This window comes from Mobula hypostoma, chromosome 20 (assembly GCF_963921235.1).
Source record: "Mobula hypostoma chromosome 20, sMobHyp1.1, whole genome shotgun sequence".
NCBI lineage: Eukaryota > Metazoa > Chordata > Chondrichthyes > Myliobatiformes > Myliobatidae > Mobula > Mobula hypostoma.
In genome coordinates this window covers 24,821,154-24,839,606 of record NC_086116.1, presented here as the reverse complement: position 1 = coordinate 24,839,606, position 18,453 = coordinate 24,821,154, and the positions used below count along the sequence as shown (strand labels likewise).

Here is an 18,453-nt window from a genome sequence, read left to right as displayed (position 1 = left end):
TGGGTGCAAGGTATGGAGATCTTGGGATGCCCAGTCATCAAGATTCCCCACTCTGCCTCACCGGTGTAGTCCAAAGGAAAGCAAAGAAATCAGTCCCGATGAAGGGTCTCGGCCCGAAACAATGACTGTACCTCTTCCTATAGATGCTGCCTGGCCTGCTGTGTTCACCAGCAACTTTTATGTGTGTTGCTTGAAATTCCAGTATCTGCAGACTTCCTCATCAATACATTTGGCACCAGCTTGGATGCAGGAGCTGGAGGAAGGATATTCAGTGGTGTCCACCCACCTCAGGGGCTCCACTCTGGATTTTCTGTCCGGGTTTACTCCCGCAGCCTTCATCTCTCCCAAGGCTTTAGTAATGGGGATAGGTAAATGTGTCTATGTTGTTGGCATGCTGCAATTAATGTGGATACTTCTGTTTATTTGGTAATATCGTTGTAATTCCATTGTGTGGTGCATCATGTTCTACTTCATGTGTCGTCTGAAGTGAACTTTGTTGGTAATCAAAGGTGGTATGGTCTGGTGTGAAAAATGGAGGTGAGTGCCCTCAGTACGGGAGAGAGAGATAGGAACTGAGAGGTGTTCACACTGGACAAGAATAAGTGCAGAGCGATTATTGTATTTACTTGTAAATATTGGTATTTTTCTTTTCACTACTTTCAATAATTTTTGTAAGTTTGATTTTTGATGCACATAATGAACACCCTTGCACTGAAGTGATAAGGGACTCCAGCCACTTTTTTTTGGTCATAACCAACCTAACAGCTCATTTCTCTTAAGGCTTCCTGTTGCTCACTGCATCTGTGAATTATTTTTCAAGCTTTTCTAAAGAAGGCAATTTCGACTATATTTCGTACTGTCTTCTACCTCCGATACAGACATAATCTTTCCAATCAGTAATATACTACATCAATCTAAGCAAAAGTTTATGGTATATTTTCATCCCTCATTTCATTTCTCTGGAGATGCATTGAGCAAACTTTATGTTTGGAACATACAAATTCTTCACCCTTGACAGCCTCCTGCCAGGTAGTTTGAAATCTTCTGATTTTCCTTTGATAATTTTGTTCAAAGATTTTGTCAGGGTACTGCATTTATTGCTAGTCTGAGACATTGGAATTGGCAGATTTTCATATTGAATGTGTTAAGTAGTTTCAAGGCAGATTTTAACTTTATTTTATTCCAATTCCTTGAATTTCTTCCCTCCGTTGCCTCAAAAATGCAGTTATAAAGTAGATTAACCTGTCTATCGGTAGCTTCAGTAGTAAATCCCAAAGGTTAAATGGAACATTTTGAAACAAAAGATGCAGAAATCCATCTGGCATGGTAAAAGAAAATTACAAAGGTGAACAGCCTGGTAGTGTAGTGGTTAGCACAACGCTTTACAGTGCCAGTAACCATGGTTCAATTCCCACTGCTGCCTGTAAGGAGTCTGTTTGTTCTCCCCGTGATTGCGTGGGTTTCCTCCGGGTGCTCAGGTTTCCTCCCACATTCCAAAGACATACCAGTTGTCCTGTGATTAGGCTAGCGGTCAATTGGGGGAATTGTTGGGTGGCACGCTCAATGGGCCAGACGGGTCTATTCTGCACTGTATCTCTAAATCAAATAAAAAATAAAAATTAAATTAAAAAGAACTTAATGGCCCAGACTTGACTGTGTTTGGTCAGCTATTCTGTGCTGAATTTCCAGTTTCTCTCATCAAGACTTTGGATGAACGTGCAAATCCCAAAGTTGCAGATCAACCTCCTCTACCAATATTCAAATGTGTTTTCTTTTTATTGCCCTGTTTTCTGTAACTTTCTATCCTGACCTCAGTAACATGGTTCAGGTCGGGAGAATCTTTAAGTAACAGCATCATGTAAATATGTAAATTCACAAGATCTCAGTTCAGACCTTAATCATTAACCCTGTTATCAGCATTAATGGTCTTAATGTGCTGCCCAGCTCTTTCCTCATTACTGCCCAAGGAGATACATCTGTCACATTTACCCAAAGACGACTTATAGCTGGAGTTGCTGCCGCCTCTAAAATCTGTCGTAACTGATGGTTTTTTTTGCTGCAATTGTATTGAACTTGTATTGGGCAGTGTATTTTGTAGGTTATTTTAAGCTGAGTGTGTCCGACAGAGTGATCAGCAGCACTGGGGCTCCACAGGGGACTGTCTTGTCTCCCTTTCTCTTCACCATTTACACCTCGGACTTCAACTACTGCACAGAATCTTGTCATCTTCAGAAGTTTTCTGATGACTCTGCCATAGTTGGATGCATCAGCAAGGGTGATAAGGCTGAGTACAGGGCTACGGTAGGAAACTTTGTCACATGCTGTGAGCAGAATTATCTGCAGTTTAATGTGTAAAAGACTAAGGAGCTGGTGGTAGAGCTGAGGAGAGCTAAGGTAGCGGTGACCCCTGTTTCCATCCAGGACATGGTGGAGGATTACAAATACCTGAGGATACGAGTTGACAATAAACTGGACTGGTCAAAGAACACTGAGGCTGTCTACAAGAAGGGTCAGAGACGTCTCTATTTCCTGAGGAGACTGAGGTCCTTTACCATCTGCTGGACGATGCTGAGGATGTTCTATGAGTCTGTGGTGGCCTGTGCTATCATGTTTGCTGTTGTGTGCTGGGGCAGCAGGCTGAGGGTAGCAGACACCAGCAGAATCAATGAACTCATTCATAAGGCCAGTGATGTTGTAGGGATGGAACTGGACTCTCTGATGGTGGTGTCTGAAAAGAGGATGCTGTCCAAGTTGCATGCCATCTTGGACAATGGCTCCCATCCACTACATAATGTTCTGGGTGGGCACAGGAGTACATTCAGCCAGAGACTCATTCCACCGAGATGCAACACAGAGCGTTATAGGAAGTAATTCCTGCCTGTGGCCATCAAACTTTACAACTCCTCCCTTGGAGGGTCAGACACCCTGAGCCAATAGGCTGGTCCTGGACTTATTTCCTGGCATAATTTACATATTACTGTTTAACTATTTATGGATTTATTACTATTTATTATTTATGGTGCGACTCTAACGAAAACCAGTTTCCCCGGGGATCAATGAAGTATGACTATGACTGTGTAACTACGGGGAAAATCTAGTGGTTTGGGCTTTATGCAAAATGTGGCTTCATTCAATCTGTTATTTTCTCATTTATTGTAAATCTGTGCTCAAAGTCAATTGCTCAGCTGTGTTTCAAGTTCAAGTGCACGTCAATCTTGTGGATGATTTTGCTGATTTTTCCTGAGTGACAATTTCTTGTCATGATGTACTTTAGTAACCTGCAACATTTTATAATACTGGGTCTTTCTAACTGTGCATGTACAGCTGCAAAAGGACAAACTGAATAAGTATTTTCTATCAGTCTTCACTGTGGAAGACAGTAACAGTATGCTGGATGTTTGAGAGTGTCACGGGTCTGAAGTGTGTGAAGTTGCCATTAGTAGGGAGAAGGTTCTTGAGAAATTGAAAGGTCTGAAGGTAGATAAGTCACCTGGACCAGATGGTATACACTGTAGGGTTCTGAAAGAAGTGGCTTAAGAGATTGTGGAGGCTTTGGTAATGATCTTTCAAGAATCATTTGATTCTGGCATGGTTCCGGAGGAATGGAAAATTACAAATGTCACTCCACTCTTCAAGAAGGGAGAGGGGCAGAAGAAAGGAAATTATAGGCCAGTTGGACTGACCTCAATAGTTGGGAAGCTGTTGGAGTCGATTGATGAGGATGCGGTTTTGGGGTACTTGGAGGTACATGAGACAATAGGCCATAGTCAGCATGGTTTCCTCAAGGGAAAGTTTTCCCTGACACACATGTTGGAACTCTTTGAAGAGGTAGTAAGAAGGATAGACAAAGGAGAATCGGTGGATGATGTGCACTTGGAGTTTCAGAAAGCCTTTGACAAGGTGCCACACATGAGGCTGCTTAACAAGTTAAGAACCCATGGTATTACAGGAAAGATACTAGCACAGCTAGAGCATTGGCTGATTGGCGGGAGGCAAAGAGTAGGAATAAAGGGAGCCTTTTCTGGTTGGCTACCGGTGACCAGTGGGTTCCACAGGGGCCTGTGCCTGGATCGCTTCTTTTTACATTATATCTCTGTGATTTGGATGATAAGATTGATGGCTTTGTGTCCAAGTTTGTGAACAATGAGAAGATAGATGGAAGGCCAGGTAGTTTTGAGGAAGTAGAGAGGCTACAGAAAGACTTAGACAGATTAGGGGAATGGGTAAAGAAGTGGCAGATGGAATACAGTGTTGGGAAGTGTATGGTCATGGATTTTGGTAGAAAAAATGAAAGCGTTGACTATTTTCTAAATAGAGAGAAAATTCAAAAAACTGAGACACTTGGGAGTTGGGAATCCTTGTGAATGATTCCCTGGAGATTAATTTGGAGGTTGAGTCGGTGGTGAGGAAGGCAAATGCGATGTTAGCATTCATTTCGAGAGGACTAGAAACTAAGGGCAAGGGTGTAACGTTGAAGCTTTATAAAGCATAGGTGAGGCCTCACTTGGAGTATTGTGAGCAGTTATTGGCCTCTTATCTAAGAAAGGATATGCTGATAATTGGAGAGGGTTCAAAGGACATTTCGGAAAATGTTTGTTATTGAAAGGCTTGTCACATGTGGAGAATTTGATGGTTCTGGACCTCTACTCACTAGAACGAGAAGATTGAGGGGTGACCGAATTAAACCTGATTGAATGTTGAAAGGCCCCAATAAAATGGATGTGGAGAGGATGTTTCCTATGGTGGGGGAGTCTAAGACCAGAGGACACAACCTCGGAATAGAGAGATGTCCTTTTAGAATGGAGATAAGGGGGAATGTCTTTAGCCAGAGAGTGGTGAATCTGTGGAATTCATTGCTGTGGAGGTTGGGTCATTGGGTATATTCAAGGCAGAGGCTGATAGGTTCTTGATTAAGCAGGGCATGAAGGGATACAGGAAGAAGGCAGGAGATTGGGGCTGAGAGGGAAAATAGATTAGTTGTGATGAAATGGCGGAGTGGACTCAATGGACCAAATGGCCTAATTCTGCTCCTGTATCTTATGGTCTTATAAGTTATCTGATGGGTGGTCATGGTGACCTGGGTCCCTCATGGCAATAAGCATTTTATTAATACTACTTCAGGAGAGCATTCTGCAGGAGCACTGGGATGTTCTTTGTCTCGTCTTAATAACTCATTAGAAAGCCAAGTTAGACAGCTGGAAGGAGTTGGCTAATCTATCCAGAAACACTAGATCAGGGGTTCCCAACCTTTTTTATGCCATGGACCAATACCATTAAGCAAGGGGTCCATGGGCCCCAGATTGGGAACTCCTGCACTAGATGTTCATACTACTGTTTTCAATTGAAAACAAGAGTTTTTCAGAATCTCAAAGAAAAGCAATGAGTCTTGTACTCCTGTACCTTACACAGATAGGAATCGTCAGAACGTTTAAAAGAAATTTAGAATATCCATTTCTCTCCTTGCACTAACATTATTCTACTCTACTAATGTATCCATTGAACACCAGCATACTTAACAGATACACGTGTCAATTTAGAAAGAATATATTATTAATTTTGAACAGTACTCGTTAAATTTCATGTCACATTACAGGCCAGTATTTTAAGTTTTTATTCTTAGTACCACTGACAAATTTGCTTCAGGATAGCTTTTAAAACAAAGTTAAAGCTTCATACTGTGACCTCCTAAATTAGGTGGATTTGGTTTCTGTGCAAAACAGATGACCTGTAAACTGTATCTGAGTTTCAGTTTTGACAGCAGAAGTATCTTATCTGCAATTTGAAGAGTGTTTCAGTTGGCTGCTTAGAGCCACGGTACAAGATTAAGCCCACCTTATGCTTTCATGGTGTAATTTAAATTTTGGTGGTTTAAGGAAAAATGTTCCCATCAAGTTCATGTCCCGAAATAGAGATTTTAGTGTTCAGAGACGGAGTATTGTTTACAACATTGCTGGTCGCATATTGAGGCATTCAGCTCTAGAGAGGATATTAATCAGAGACTTTGGCTGCAAATGTGAAAAAAAAGATTAAAAGATTATCTGTAAATAATACAGCACCATAGAGAGTAACAATGCTGTACATTGGTAATTGCAATGAAAGTCAGGAGCTGCTACATCTCCTGTATCTGGCACCAATCCCAGCCGGATAGTTTGGCCACTATTTATAAAACAGGAGGATCTTGTAATGCTTATCGCTGCATAAACTCAGTTGGAAGGCAAATTTACTGGTTTTAAGTGTGCCCCATGGTTTTTATTTCAGAATATTGTCAAAGCTGCTAGTGCCATTTTGGATCCTCAGAACAAGGATCACTGGGAACAGATCCAGCGGACAGAAGGAGGCACCGCGCATCTGATGAAACACTATGAGGAATATGCACACACCGTAGCCCGAAACCTAAGGAAAACCTACCTCCGACCCTTCACCATTGTCACCGCAAATCTGAGTGAGTAACGAGGCAGAGCTGCGTAATTACAGAAAATAGTCCATTAGAAACACTGAAGTGAATTTTATCGCTTAAAAATTAGTATGTTGTGTTGGCTTTGATAGAAAGTATTTGAAATCTGGCCCCAGCTTGCCTACTTCGGATTTAATGTGACGAGGTGGACAGCCACCTCTCACTACAGGCAGATTGGCAATATACAGACTGAGGGTAAAACCTCCTGGATGTAGCCAGCTTTGCCGGGTTAGCCTTTCTGGCTGCACTTCTCAAGCCTTGGGGAACTTGGCAGCTGAAGCAAAGTGATGACAATTTTGTCTCCAGAGCACAACTTGTGGGCCAGGAGGAGCAAAACCCTCCCCATTTAAAACATTACCAGGGCTATACTTTGGCTCAAACATCTCTAAGAGCTTTCTATGGAGTTCTACCCAAGTATCTGAAGATTTAGCATGTTAAAAATCTGCATGCATTTAAAATTGACAAACACAAAGTATCAAGCCTGAAATTTTGAATCCAAGCTATCATATATTAAAATTCTTAACCTTATCGTAGGCTGTTTATTTAAAATCACAATGAGTCATTTAGCTTTCCAACTTGTGCCACAATCATCCATGTGTCATGCATCGGGAATGCATTTTTTTTTGTCAGACTCTCTTTCAGCAATCTGGTTATACGTATCCCACCGTCTCCTTATTTCAGAGACATCTGAGTGAATAAAGTTGCTTTCTGTATACAAACGACATTTAAGCAACCGTGACTTAATGCATAGGTTACTACGTCCACACTGCGCCAGATAATTTTGAAAACAAAACTTTTTCTCTTCATTTTGACTTTCCGTCCACACTGAACCGGCGTTTTTAGCCCCCCGAAAACGGAGATTTTCAGAAACGGTCTCCAGAGTGAATAAATCTGAAAACGCCTAATATCCGTTGCAGTGTGTACGGGGTAACCGGAGCTTTTTAAAACCGCTGTCATGACGTGCAGGAACAGATGGTGGCAGCGAGGCATTTCATTGTTTTCTTATTATTATTCTTATCCTTATTATTATTACTACTTTATTGTTTAGAGCGTACACTCATCACAGTGATATTTGATTCTGCGCTTCGCAGAACCTAACAATTTCAGAACAGACGGCAGCGAGACTGAAGCCAGAAGAGTTAGAAATGTACTCACCAAATACTTCGACCCATAGCTTACTGAATAAATAAGTATACTCGCTTTGCCCTGTTTTCTGTCCTTGCTTGTATGAAGGTAAGGACAGGAAACACCCTCCACCACCTCCAGTTTAAATTCCATACGGAATATTTTGGAGGATCAAGAACCAAGAACCAAGAACCAAGGTGGTTTATCTATTTATGCAAGTACTTCTCTAACAATAGATGTGTAACAGCCTAATGTAACGTTGTATGGAAATACAAGATAACACTGACACAGTCATGTTTTATACATTTAACAAGGTGCTTTATTAATGCAATAGAGTTCATCAGTTTTTCAATGTTCGTCGTCAGCCGGGTCATACTGTCTGTGCACTCCCTGTTGGTTGCCTCCATATGCTCCAGTATTTGTTTTTTTTTAGTTTTAAGTCCTCTTGCGCGGGAGTCAACAGCAATTCCTTTTAAGTTTTTCTAGTCTGTAACTGGACAAACACGCACCAAGTATACTGTTTCCTCTTCGCTTGTTTTCTGTGTGTCCTGCGCATGCCCAGTAGGAGGAGATTCGCCCAAGTATCCATCTAATGTGGACAGAGATATTTTGAAAAACGCTTAGTGTGGACGCCTGTCGTTTTTACTCGAAACCGGCGTTTTCAAAATTATCGGGCGTAGTGTGGACGTAGCCTTATTGGTTCCTTAATGGGGTTATAGTGGCCAAAAAAATTGATCCAAAATCAGACCAAAACAATTGTCGCCAGCCTGTGACTCCTGACAAAGTTGTTATGCTTGTGCGGCTCACCCTCAGCTCCAATGAAGTGATTGTTCTGAAGAGTCGAATCCCTTATTAACCATTAGCTAACATACAATCTTGAAGCAATATTAAGCAGTCAGCAAAGATATGACCTCCATGGTCCCAAGCTACACACTGCCCTGAAATAGGCGAGAATACGAAACTTAATCCCTTTGCTTTTACTATGTCCCCACTAATGTGTCTAGTTAAGATAAGCACACAGCTCAAAACATATGGTTCCTACAGGAGTCTTCTTCAGGTTAGGCCACACTCCATGCAGACTTATTACCAAACTTACCACAGCCAGTAAAGAATGAGAGGACCATTGATGCCCGGCATCAGTAATAACTCTCTCTCATTGCCTGCCCAATGAATCACAGTGCCAGTAGTTACACCTGCTGCCTTTAAACAATTAAACACAAACTAGACCAAACAACCAAAACCTTGTCCAGTACTCTTATTTCACAAGTATCATGAAGACTATCAATTGACCACAAAAAATATATACTTTTTGTTTTAAAAATCACAGCATGTAAATAAACCAGAAGCAACCAATCCTTGATAATGTAAGACTGTACTTTTTCCCATGTACTTGAACTTGATGTTTATGTGTTCTCACATTTGTAGTCATTGCAGTTGATGTTTTCAAGATAACAAACTTTGGAGGCACTAGCATGCCGCAATTTGAGAAGATCCGTGAAGAAATTCCCAAAGGTCTTGAATCCAGTGTATTTTTTCCCAATGCTATCTTCAAAGCTGGAGATGACCAAGGTAAGAATGCTTCGAGCTTATTCTTACAGTACTTCATTCAAATCATGGGGCGTTGAGTGTCTTCCAAGAGTAGATGTGAGCAGACAAGACACGGGAAATCAGTGATCATTGCCTTTTTAGTATTGTAACTCTTGATTTGAACAGTCTGAGAACTGAAGTGGTTTTTATGGAAAGGGAAAATAAATCAGTTAGTAGTGCCCAGTCCTGACATCTGACCAATAAAGCTGAGACCTGTGTGTTTGCCTAAGTAATTAGATGAGGTGCAGATGAAACTTAATCATACTGCTTGTACAACTGAATTTTCTGATAACACCTAATCGGTGGTAGTGTGATAGCATCAACAGTGGGCTGAAGGGTCTGGTTCCAGTATGAGTGTCCCATTGGATGGGGTGCTGCCCAGACCTGTACAACAATGTGGAAATGGATACATCACCTTGAAGGAGACGATATAAAACAGTAATGTTCATTAAAAAAAACAGTATGTTTTTATTTCAATCACTTGGCTGTATTTGGAGTGTAGATTTTCATTACTGAAGAAAATGCCTTTCAATGTTGGACAACTTTCCTTTTGTTCTGAAAATGAAGTTTAATTGAACACTGGCTCCTAATATATCAAATAAATTGTTCAGCCTTTCATTAGAGCTATTTGTGGGGAAAATGAAAGTGTTTGAAGAGAAACATTCACTGGAAGTGTTAATCAGTTTCACAACAGTTTTAATATTGAAGGACTTTGGTGATGTGGGACTTCTGCCATTAATAAAACAATTTTTTTTCATAACCCTTTGCAGAATTCTTTCACAAGTGAGGCAAGTCATGCACAGTTTTATTTTAAGTTTCTTTGGTGTGAGATATTGCTGCATCTAAGAGTCAGCACATTCATATATTTGCAAAAAACAATTATATTAAAGCAGTTTGCCTCACATAATATGAAATAATTGGTGGTGAGGTGGAGATACGTCTTTACCAAAGGAGGTGTAAGGTGCTCCTTCCCTCCACTAGTCTGCAGGTCATCCTTGGGCAAGGTGTAGCACCTGCTTGGTCCCCAGTGAAGGTCATATGAAGCCATGGGAGCAGGTGGTGGATGGTGGAATGAGCAGCTGATGAGTATCACAAGTCCTAGTTATGCGACCACTGACGCCAGGCGGACAATCTCTGAACAGTATTATTAATGGCTGGGGTTACTCATTTTGCAAAGACACTACCCAAGAGATGGCAATGGCAAACCAGTTCTGTAGAAAAATTTGCCAAGAACAATCATGGTCATGGATAAGACCATGATGGCCCACGTCAATATGACCTGGCACATAATGATGTTGATGATGAATATGAAGTAACAAGATGTTTTTTTCTGTACCTAAATCATGTCGATTGAGTTGGATGATCAGCCATGATCATACTGAATGGCAGTGCAGGCTCAAAGGGCCGAATGGCCTACTCCTGCACCTATTTTCTATGTTTCTATGGGATGTTTTACAATTTTAGTTTCTTGCCTGTGTAAATTAGTTAACTTTAGCCCGGTGTTTCAGTATGTCTGTCCCAGGATGCAAAAAAATCACTTGTGCCTCTCACTCCTGGTCACTGTTTGGTTGTCATGAACCCACAATCAAGCATCTGGCCGCGTTGAACTGACCAGGACGATATATAGGAAAGGACTCCTGTGTTCCAAAACAAACAAGCCCATCAAGAACTGAAAGAGTTGGTGGGGGCAGAGGATTTAGGGGAAAAGGATGATGAGAAAAAAAATCTCAATGTCAAACCAAGTCAAGTTTATTGTCATTTAACTATATACATGTGTACTGTCAAACGAGACGTTTCTCCAGACCAGGGTGTAAAGCACACTGGTACACATAACACACATCTAACACACAATAACTTAGGAAAGTAAGGTAAAAATCAATGCATGAATAAACAAAGTAAAGTGCATAAATTAAATATTGTAGGGTACAGAACATCGAAGTCTCTTGCCTGGTGGTAAAAAGTCAAAGAGGATGGACAGGTGGGATCCTTGATAATACTAAGGGCCTTGCATATGCAGTACTCCTGATAGAAGTCCCCAGTGGATAGTATGGAGACCCCTATAATCCTCTCAGCCATTCTCATAGTCCTTTGTAGGGACTTCCAGTCTGATAATCTGCTGCCCCCGTGCAGCTTGCCAGGACAATCTCAATGGTGCTCCTTTAAAATTCAGTTAGAATGGGGTGGTGGAGAGGGGGGGGTCTCACTTGCTTCAATCTCCTCAGGAAGTGGAGGCATTTCTGTGCCTACTTGTTCAGGGAGGTGATGTTGAGGGATTAGGTGAGATCCTTTGTAATGTGAACTCCCAGGAGCTTGGTGCACTTAACTCTCTCCACGCAGGGTCCATGTACTCACAGAGCTGGATGATTAATCTGCATCTTCCTGAAACCCACAATGATTTCTTTAGTCTTCTCCATATTCAAACTTCTTCTCTGGTTGTTCTTCTCACACCAGTCCATCCTCCCTGTACTCGGACTCATCATGGTTGAACGGCAGCGGGCTGAACACACAGCCCTGGGAAGCACCACCATCTAACGTAATAGGACAAGAGAGATTGTTGCCCAAACGGACTGCCTGTGGCCTTTCTGTTAAGGAGTCCAGGGTCCACTACAGAGGGAGGTGTTGACACCCAGCGAGTAAAGTTTCCCCTCCAGATTATGGTGTACGATGAATACATTGTTAGAGATCATCATCAAGGTTCTGTGACAGGACAAGTGTTGTACCTTGTGGGGAAGTTTTTAAAATTCGACAGGGCTCAGAGTTGATTTTAAAGTATGAAAGGGATGGCTGGATTATTTGCTATCCTACAATGATTCTATTTGTGAAATTCCAGGACAGAGTTATCACCCTACACACAATGGGAGTGGGAAGCCGGAGAAAGTGTGGACAAAGAAGCAGAAGAGAAGTGCCAGTGAATCCCACCAGTACGCAGTTGGCGTAGTGATCATATATCGATCGCTGGGACAGCTTTTGCCCGAAAGGTTTGATCCTGATCGAAGAAGTATGAGGTATGCTGTTCACTGTGACATTTCTGGAATAGTAGTAAATTTTTTGCTTGCATTTTCTGAAGAAAACTGGAAAGCATAGTCCTTCTGTCATGGTCCAATCTACACAGTTAAAGTTGAAGTGCCGAATTTTAAATTTTTCAAATAGCCATCTTAACATTGCCGCATTCAGGAATTCCTCATAACCTGGTGATTTGCAGTAATTGGATAATATGGGCTTTGAAGTTTCATTAACAGGAGAAGTCTGCAACTGATGGAAGTTCAAAGCAACACACACAAAATGCTGGAGGAACTCAGCAGGTTAGGTAGCATCTATGGAAATGAACAAACTGCTGACATTTTGGGCTGAGGCCCTTCGTCAGGACTCCATAGATTTTGTGTGTCGCTTTGAAGTTTCATTGTTTTGAGAAATTTATAATTACACTAGGTACACCTTGTGTAGGGTGGTGGTTTGAAGATGCATCTCTACCAAAGGAGGTGTAAGGCGCTGCTTCCCACTGCTGGCCCGCAGGTCACCCTTGGCCAAAGTGTAGCACCTGCTTAGCCTCCCAATCGGGGTCGTGTGAAGTCATGGGAGCAGGTGGTGGATGGTCATGTGAGTAGCTGGTGTATGTCACAAGTCCTGGTTATGCGACCACTGACACCGGGCAAACAACCTCTGAAGGTTATTGATAATGGCTGTGGTCACTCATCTTGTAAGGACACTGCCCAAAAGAAGGCAATGGCAAACCACTAAAGTAGAAAACATTTTCCTTGAACAATCAGGTCATGGAAAGTAACACTCACAATGCGCTGGAGGAGCTCAACAGGCCAGGCAGCATCTATGGAGAAGAGTAAGCGGTTGACTTTTTGGGCTGAGACCATTCAGCAATCCTAAAGAAGGGTCTTAGCCTGAAACATCGACTGTTTACTCTTTTCCACAGCTGCTACCTGGCCGGCTGAGTTCCTCTAGCATTTTGTGAGTATTGCTTCAGATTTCCAACATTTGCAGATTTTCTTGTGACTAAGATCATGGAAAAACCATGATCACCTACGTCAAAGGGCCGGTGCTTAACAAATGATTGAACATCTTGTCTATGGATTCAGCATTGGCAAATTGTGTAACTACTGAGTGAGGGATGGTATTTGTATGTCTGTATATTGTCCCAATTATTGACTAAAAGGTTATTGATAAATAATTTCTCAGCTGCATTCTGCTGGGAGCAGAACTTGCTATTAGCTTTGAATTTTCTTTGTAATGTTGGACTGTGAGATTAAGGGAATTACGTGGGGTTTTCACGGTCAGATACTCTTATAGGTTATTGGAGCAAACAGAAACATTTGATGTTCTTGTACACCTTGTTCTGCATTTTGCATAGAAATACCTAAACAGCTTCACCATGCCCTAATCAATATACTGTTTATCTTCAGAGTTCCTAACCGCCCAGTCATAAACACACCCATCGTCAGTGCTACAGTTTACACTGAGGACCAGAATTTGCCTCAACAGTTGGAGAGCCCGATAACTCTGAATTACCGTTTGTTTGTGACAGAGGAGAGGACCAAGCCCCTCTGTGTATTTTGGAACCATACTCTCACGTAAGTGACATTTAAAAAACCTTCAGTTTCCTTCTTATTTATGTGCTTGTTGAGGTCTAAAAAATACAAAATTCTTTGTTGAATGCAAAAGGTTATATATCCACGACTGTTTTTAAATATGATTTGACCATGCAGTGAACTTAAACACTGGAACCACCTGAATATTTATCTTCTATAAATTTAAAGGCAGTTCTATGATTTGATTGTATTTAGAGAACTATTAAGATCCTTTCTCTTTATATGTATTTCACTCTGGTACTGCTTGTCTTGAAACAAAATTAAAGGCCTACTTTACATTCAGTTTGACTTCCTTAAGAATGGGCCCTAAAAATGTGCTGGACCAGTGAGAAACCCCCAGCATAGTAAAGACACCTAGTTTGCTGTTGATGAATAGGAGCACCTGTGTGATTTGAGCATCATCTTGATCTCTGGGATCTAATACAAAAAGTAACGTGAGCACTTAAACAGGAAAAAGATTGGGGCAAGAATTAAACATCCGTTGTTTGGATGTGCTCATCGCTGAATATTGCACAAATGTTGAAAACATTTCATAGCTGATGGTTCTCGATTCTAGCATAATCCTCTCAATTGTTTCCTTTAATAGGGTTGGAGGCACTGGAGGGTGGTCCTCCAAAGGATGCGAACTTTTTTTGCGGAATGAATCCCATATCAGCTGCCAGTGCAATCACATGACCAGCTTTGCTGTGCTCATGGACATTTCCAGGCGGGAGGTAAGATAGGTCATGTGACCATGCCCAAACTGCTTCCATTGTGCTCGAGGCAGTACAGCACACATTTTCCAGTTTATTAAACACATTTTCCACATGTTCAACTCAGGCAGAGGCATGTTTCCCTTTCTGTCTCATTTCCCAATTTAAAAAAAAAACACAGTATAACAACATAGCCTGCAGCAACCTTGTCTTTTTAAATTAATATTTTAATACAATGTTATTGATACTCAAGCCTGAACAATGCTCCAACATTTAGCGGAGATTGTGAAGGTGCGATTATGTAAATAGGTCTCCAACGGCTCAAACTGCAAGAAGTTTAGTAGATTCACTAGGCTTGTAGGTTTTACAATTATTTTGTACTCTTTAATTTATTTCAGTTTCAACGCAGCAGCCCTTTGCCTGTGAGACGGATTTTGTAAATGACAAAGGATGACTAATGAGGGCCCTTGTTTCCCACGTTTGCAATTTGGGGTGGGTGGGAGTGGAATGTTATGGCAGCATAGCAACCACTGGGTTACCGAGCTGCACCTAAACTTGGGAATGCTATTAGCACTCGCTTTTGGGAGTTTTTGTGCACTGCTCTCCATTTGCGGGTTGATCCTTGCAGCTTCGCATTTTGTTTCCTCCACTTTCTTTAGCTTCTCAGCAGTTTTATTTTGTTCCTAAGCCCCAAAAGGCTTTACGAACTTGTCTCCAGCCATCCACCAATCATATCACGAGGCAAAAAAAAAACACGAAAGCAGAGGTCTAAACACAGTAGCTTCAAATCGTGCTGCAATTTGATTCACATTGCAACCAGCAGTCACCTTGGTGCCATAGTGATGCAAGAAGGAGTCAGTTACAATCCTTTCTTGACGTGGGAGATGTACTGATTGACTACCCCTTTAATGGTACTTTGTTGCCCATAGAGCCTTTGAGGCATCTCAGTATCGTAAAAGGCATTATTAAAAACAGAATTCCTTTTTTTAACACTAGGAAGTACTGACAAGGAAATATTTTTACATTTGTATTAAGAGCAATTCTTTTAAAACTGCTTCTGAAGGTGGAGTGCAAATGCACATACGTTCTGTTAGGAAAAATACTCACGAGATACGAATAGTATCTTATTGATTGCACCTCATGCGGAACACCAAGGCACTAAAACTGCCAGGCAATCTGGTTCAAAATGTAGACTTCTATTTTAGTTTCAAGCTGGGTGAGGAGCAGTGTAATGATGCGGAAACCATCCTTCTGCTCTAGAAATGAATTCTTGGTGTCTGCGTTCCTCGAAAAGCCATGATATTAGTTCTGTTTTATATTGTGAATATACTAAGGGCAAAATGTATTTGGCAAAAAATAATACTTAAGCATAAGAAAATTAACAACAGAATTAATTTTGAGGATCGTTTTCAATGTAAGCCTAACATCAGATAGAAACTTTGCTGCTGTACATTTTATCTCATTTAACTTTAAATAACTTCAAGTACAAGATTAACTTCTAGAACAAATATCCTATTGACTTTATACTTATTTTTAATACTTTGATGTCCTTATTGTCAATTCTTTAACAGCATGGTGAGGTGCTTCCTTTGAAGATCGTCACATATACCACTGTTTCGGTCTCCTTGTTTGCTTTGTTTGTGACTTTTCTGTTCCTCGTCCTGGTCAGAACTCTGCGCTCAAATCTCCATAACATCCACAAAAACCTGGTGGCTGCTCTCTTCTTCTCAGAACTCGTCTTCCTTATTGGAATTAACCAGACAGAAGATCCTGTAAGTGATTATTTCAGTTTATATCTCTGCATTGTTAGATCTTTATGGCTAAATGTGAAATACTACAAAAATCCAGGTATTGGTCAATGGACACATCAGACCCAATTCATCCATTATTTTTTTATGGATGATGTATCTTTCCATGGGGGCAGATTTCAGATTCAGATAAAGGCTGAAGATATAAAAAATTCTTCTGTCTACTAGCTATGAAGGCCCAACATTAAGTGAAGAGATCTAACTATCAATCTGTTTTCAGGTGACAGAAGAAAACAAGTTTGCCTTGTTCTGTCATTAAAATAAAATCAGTAGTAGAAAGAGGTAGATTTATTGTCATCACTGTGTCACATCTGTGATTGAATTGCTACCATAAAATGGAAATAGTTTTGGTTCCTACACTTTAATTAAAATATTTAGAGTTACTTCACTAACTGTTTATAATAGTAACACAATTTATGGTGTTATAAGTCAGTTCTCACTAATTATCTTAAGAGCTTTAAACACACTACAAGGTTTTTGAAGTGAGCAACTGTAGTCTTAACACAGTAGTAGATAGCAACATTGATACTTAAATGAGCTTGTAGTGGTTACTGGAAGACCAAACCAAAACCACTGAGAGGCAGAGTGATGAACTTGACACTGTGTGACATGCTTCCAAGTAACTAAGTTCCAAGTCGAAAAAAGTACATTTGATTCTTTATTACGAAACCAGCAAAAACGAGTGATCAAAATTAGCGATAGTAGCAAAATAAGTAGTCAACAAAAAATATCCAAGTCTATCTCTAACTAAACTAACGGCACAAAGGATGAATACATGACTGTACTACAAATCCACCATGTCCCAGCCCTCGTGACAAATTACCGTGACCCAAAATAAAATGCACAAAACAAAATACAATGCAGACAGACAGAAAATAGCGGCTCCTACAGAGTTGTTTTGTGTGGAATCTGACCAACACATAAATACAAAGCAGCAAGCACTACTCATAAATAGTCAACTTATCCTTTTCATCTTACAGACATTGTGTTGCTTTACAGTTTTGTCCACTATTCTTCATTTAATGGTGTTACTCCATCACTGTACAGGAAGAAATTTACATAAAAGGCACGCTGATGAATTTGAAAAATCATACTACCTGCCTTGTTGGCATATTATAAAACAAATTATTTCATTGTTCATAAATGTCTTGCAATATGAATATTTCAACACTTGAAAACTTTGTTCCCCAGCTAAATTTTTCATCAGTCAAAATAAGCCCCAGTACCTAGGTTTTTATAAGCTGGACTTCAGAAACATTTTTCAAAAGCACCTGAACAATTGCAGCAAAATGTCCAATGGTCATTTCTTTTGAAAGTTCACAAATAAAGTCCATTTACTGGACTTTGGTGGGAATTCCAGGAAAACACCAACAGCAGCCTCTAGTGAAAATACACCGCTATTACAGGCAAAATTTACATCATTAAAATTACAATGAAGAGAAAGAAGCAATTTAAGAACTTTGGCTGGGAAATTGACCACTATTCTGCATGGGCCAGCAGGTTGACTGAGTGTCCTTTGGAAATTTTATCTTGTCTAGTGACGTAATTGCTAATTCTCAATCTCATGGACTGAACCTGGACTCTGTGTGGTGGTTAGAGCCCTTGCTAAATATGCATTAGTTGATTATTGAGTCCCAGCCAGGAATAGGCAGGGAGCGTGAGGATAATCTGGCAAAATTGGGAGTCCATTCATAATTTTTCAATATCTCGAGGTTCACTGTTTCTGCTGGTTGATCCCTATGTTGATATGGAGATTAGTTAATTATCCCAATACTGATCACCAGTGAACAGTATCAAAGCAAAACCCTCAGAATTACATATAACAGCTGATTAAGTTACACTGAACAGGATTGAGACAAGCAGTTAAAATTAATTCTTTAAATTGGTGTATAAACTAATTGAAGTGTTAGAATATCTGAGTTAAGCTCTGCAAATAAAACAATAAAGCAAATGGAAGGTATTTGGCTTTGATTCAATTCTTCGTGGCTCAATCAAAAGTTACAAACTGCAGGGAAATTTTTAATCTTGTAAGGGATCAAATATGGTAAATTGCTGATATTTATCGGCTTAGAATTTACTTCCATCAATGAGTCGTCAGTGCCAACCACTGACCAACCCACTGAGCCCTCATTTACTTCGATCAGATATTCCTACTACAATTTTCTTAACGAATTACTCTTTACCTCGTC

General features: G+C 40.5%; 1 protein-coding gene across 4 annotated transcripts in view; it reads left to right on the top strand.

Annotated features, from left to right (window-relative positions):
• Positions 1 to 18,453, top strand: part of celsr1a (cadherin EGF LAG seven-pass G-type receptor 1a) — a 369,401-nt gene that overhangs the window by 309,400 nt on the left and 41,548 nt on the right. For all 4 annotated transcript variants that reach the window (XM_063072573.1, XM_063072570.1, XM_063072574.1 and 1 more), the window contains exons 20-25: positions 6,259 to 6,442; positions 9,005 to 9,148; positions 11,997 to 12,171; positions 13,579 to 13,746; positions 14,351 to 14,477; positions 16,028 to 16,228. In XM_063072573.1, coding sequence (XP_062928643.1) covers positions 6,259 to 6,442; positions 9,005 to 9,148; positions 11,997 to 12,171; positions 13,579 to 13,746; positions 14,351 to 14,477; positions 16,028 to 16,228 — 999 coding nt within the window. The remainder of the gene's footprint in view (positions 1 to 6,258; positions 6,443 to 9,004; positions 9,149 to 11,996; positions 12,172 to 13,578; positions 13,747 to 14,350; positions 14,478 to 16,027; positions 16,229 to 18,453) is intronic.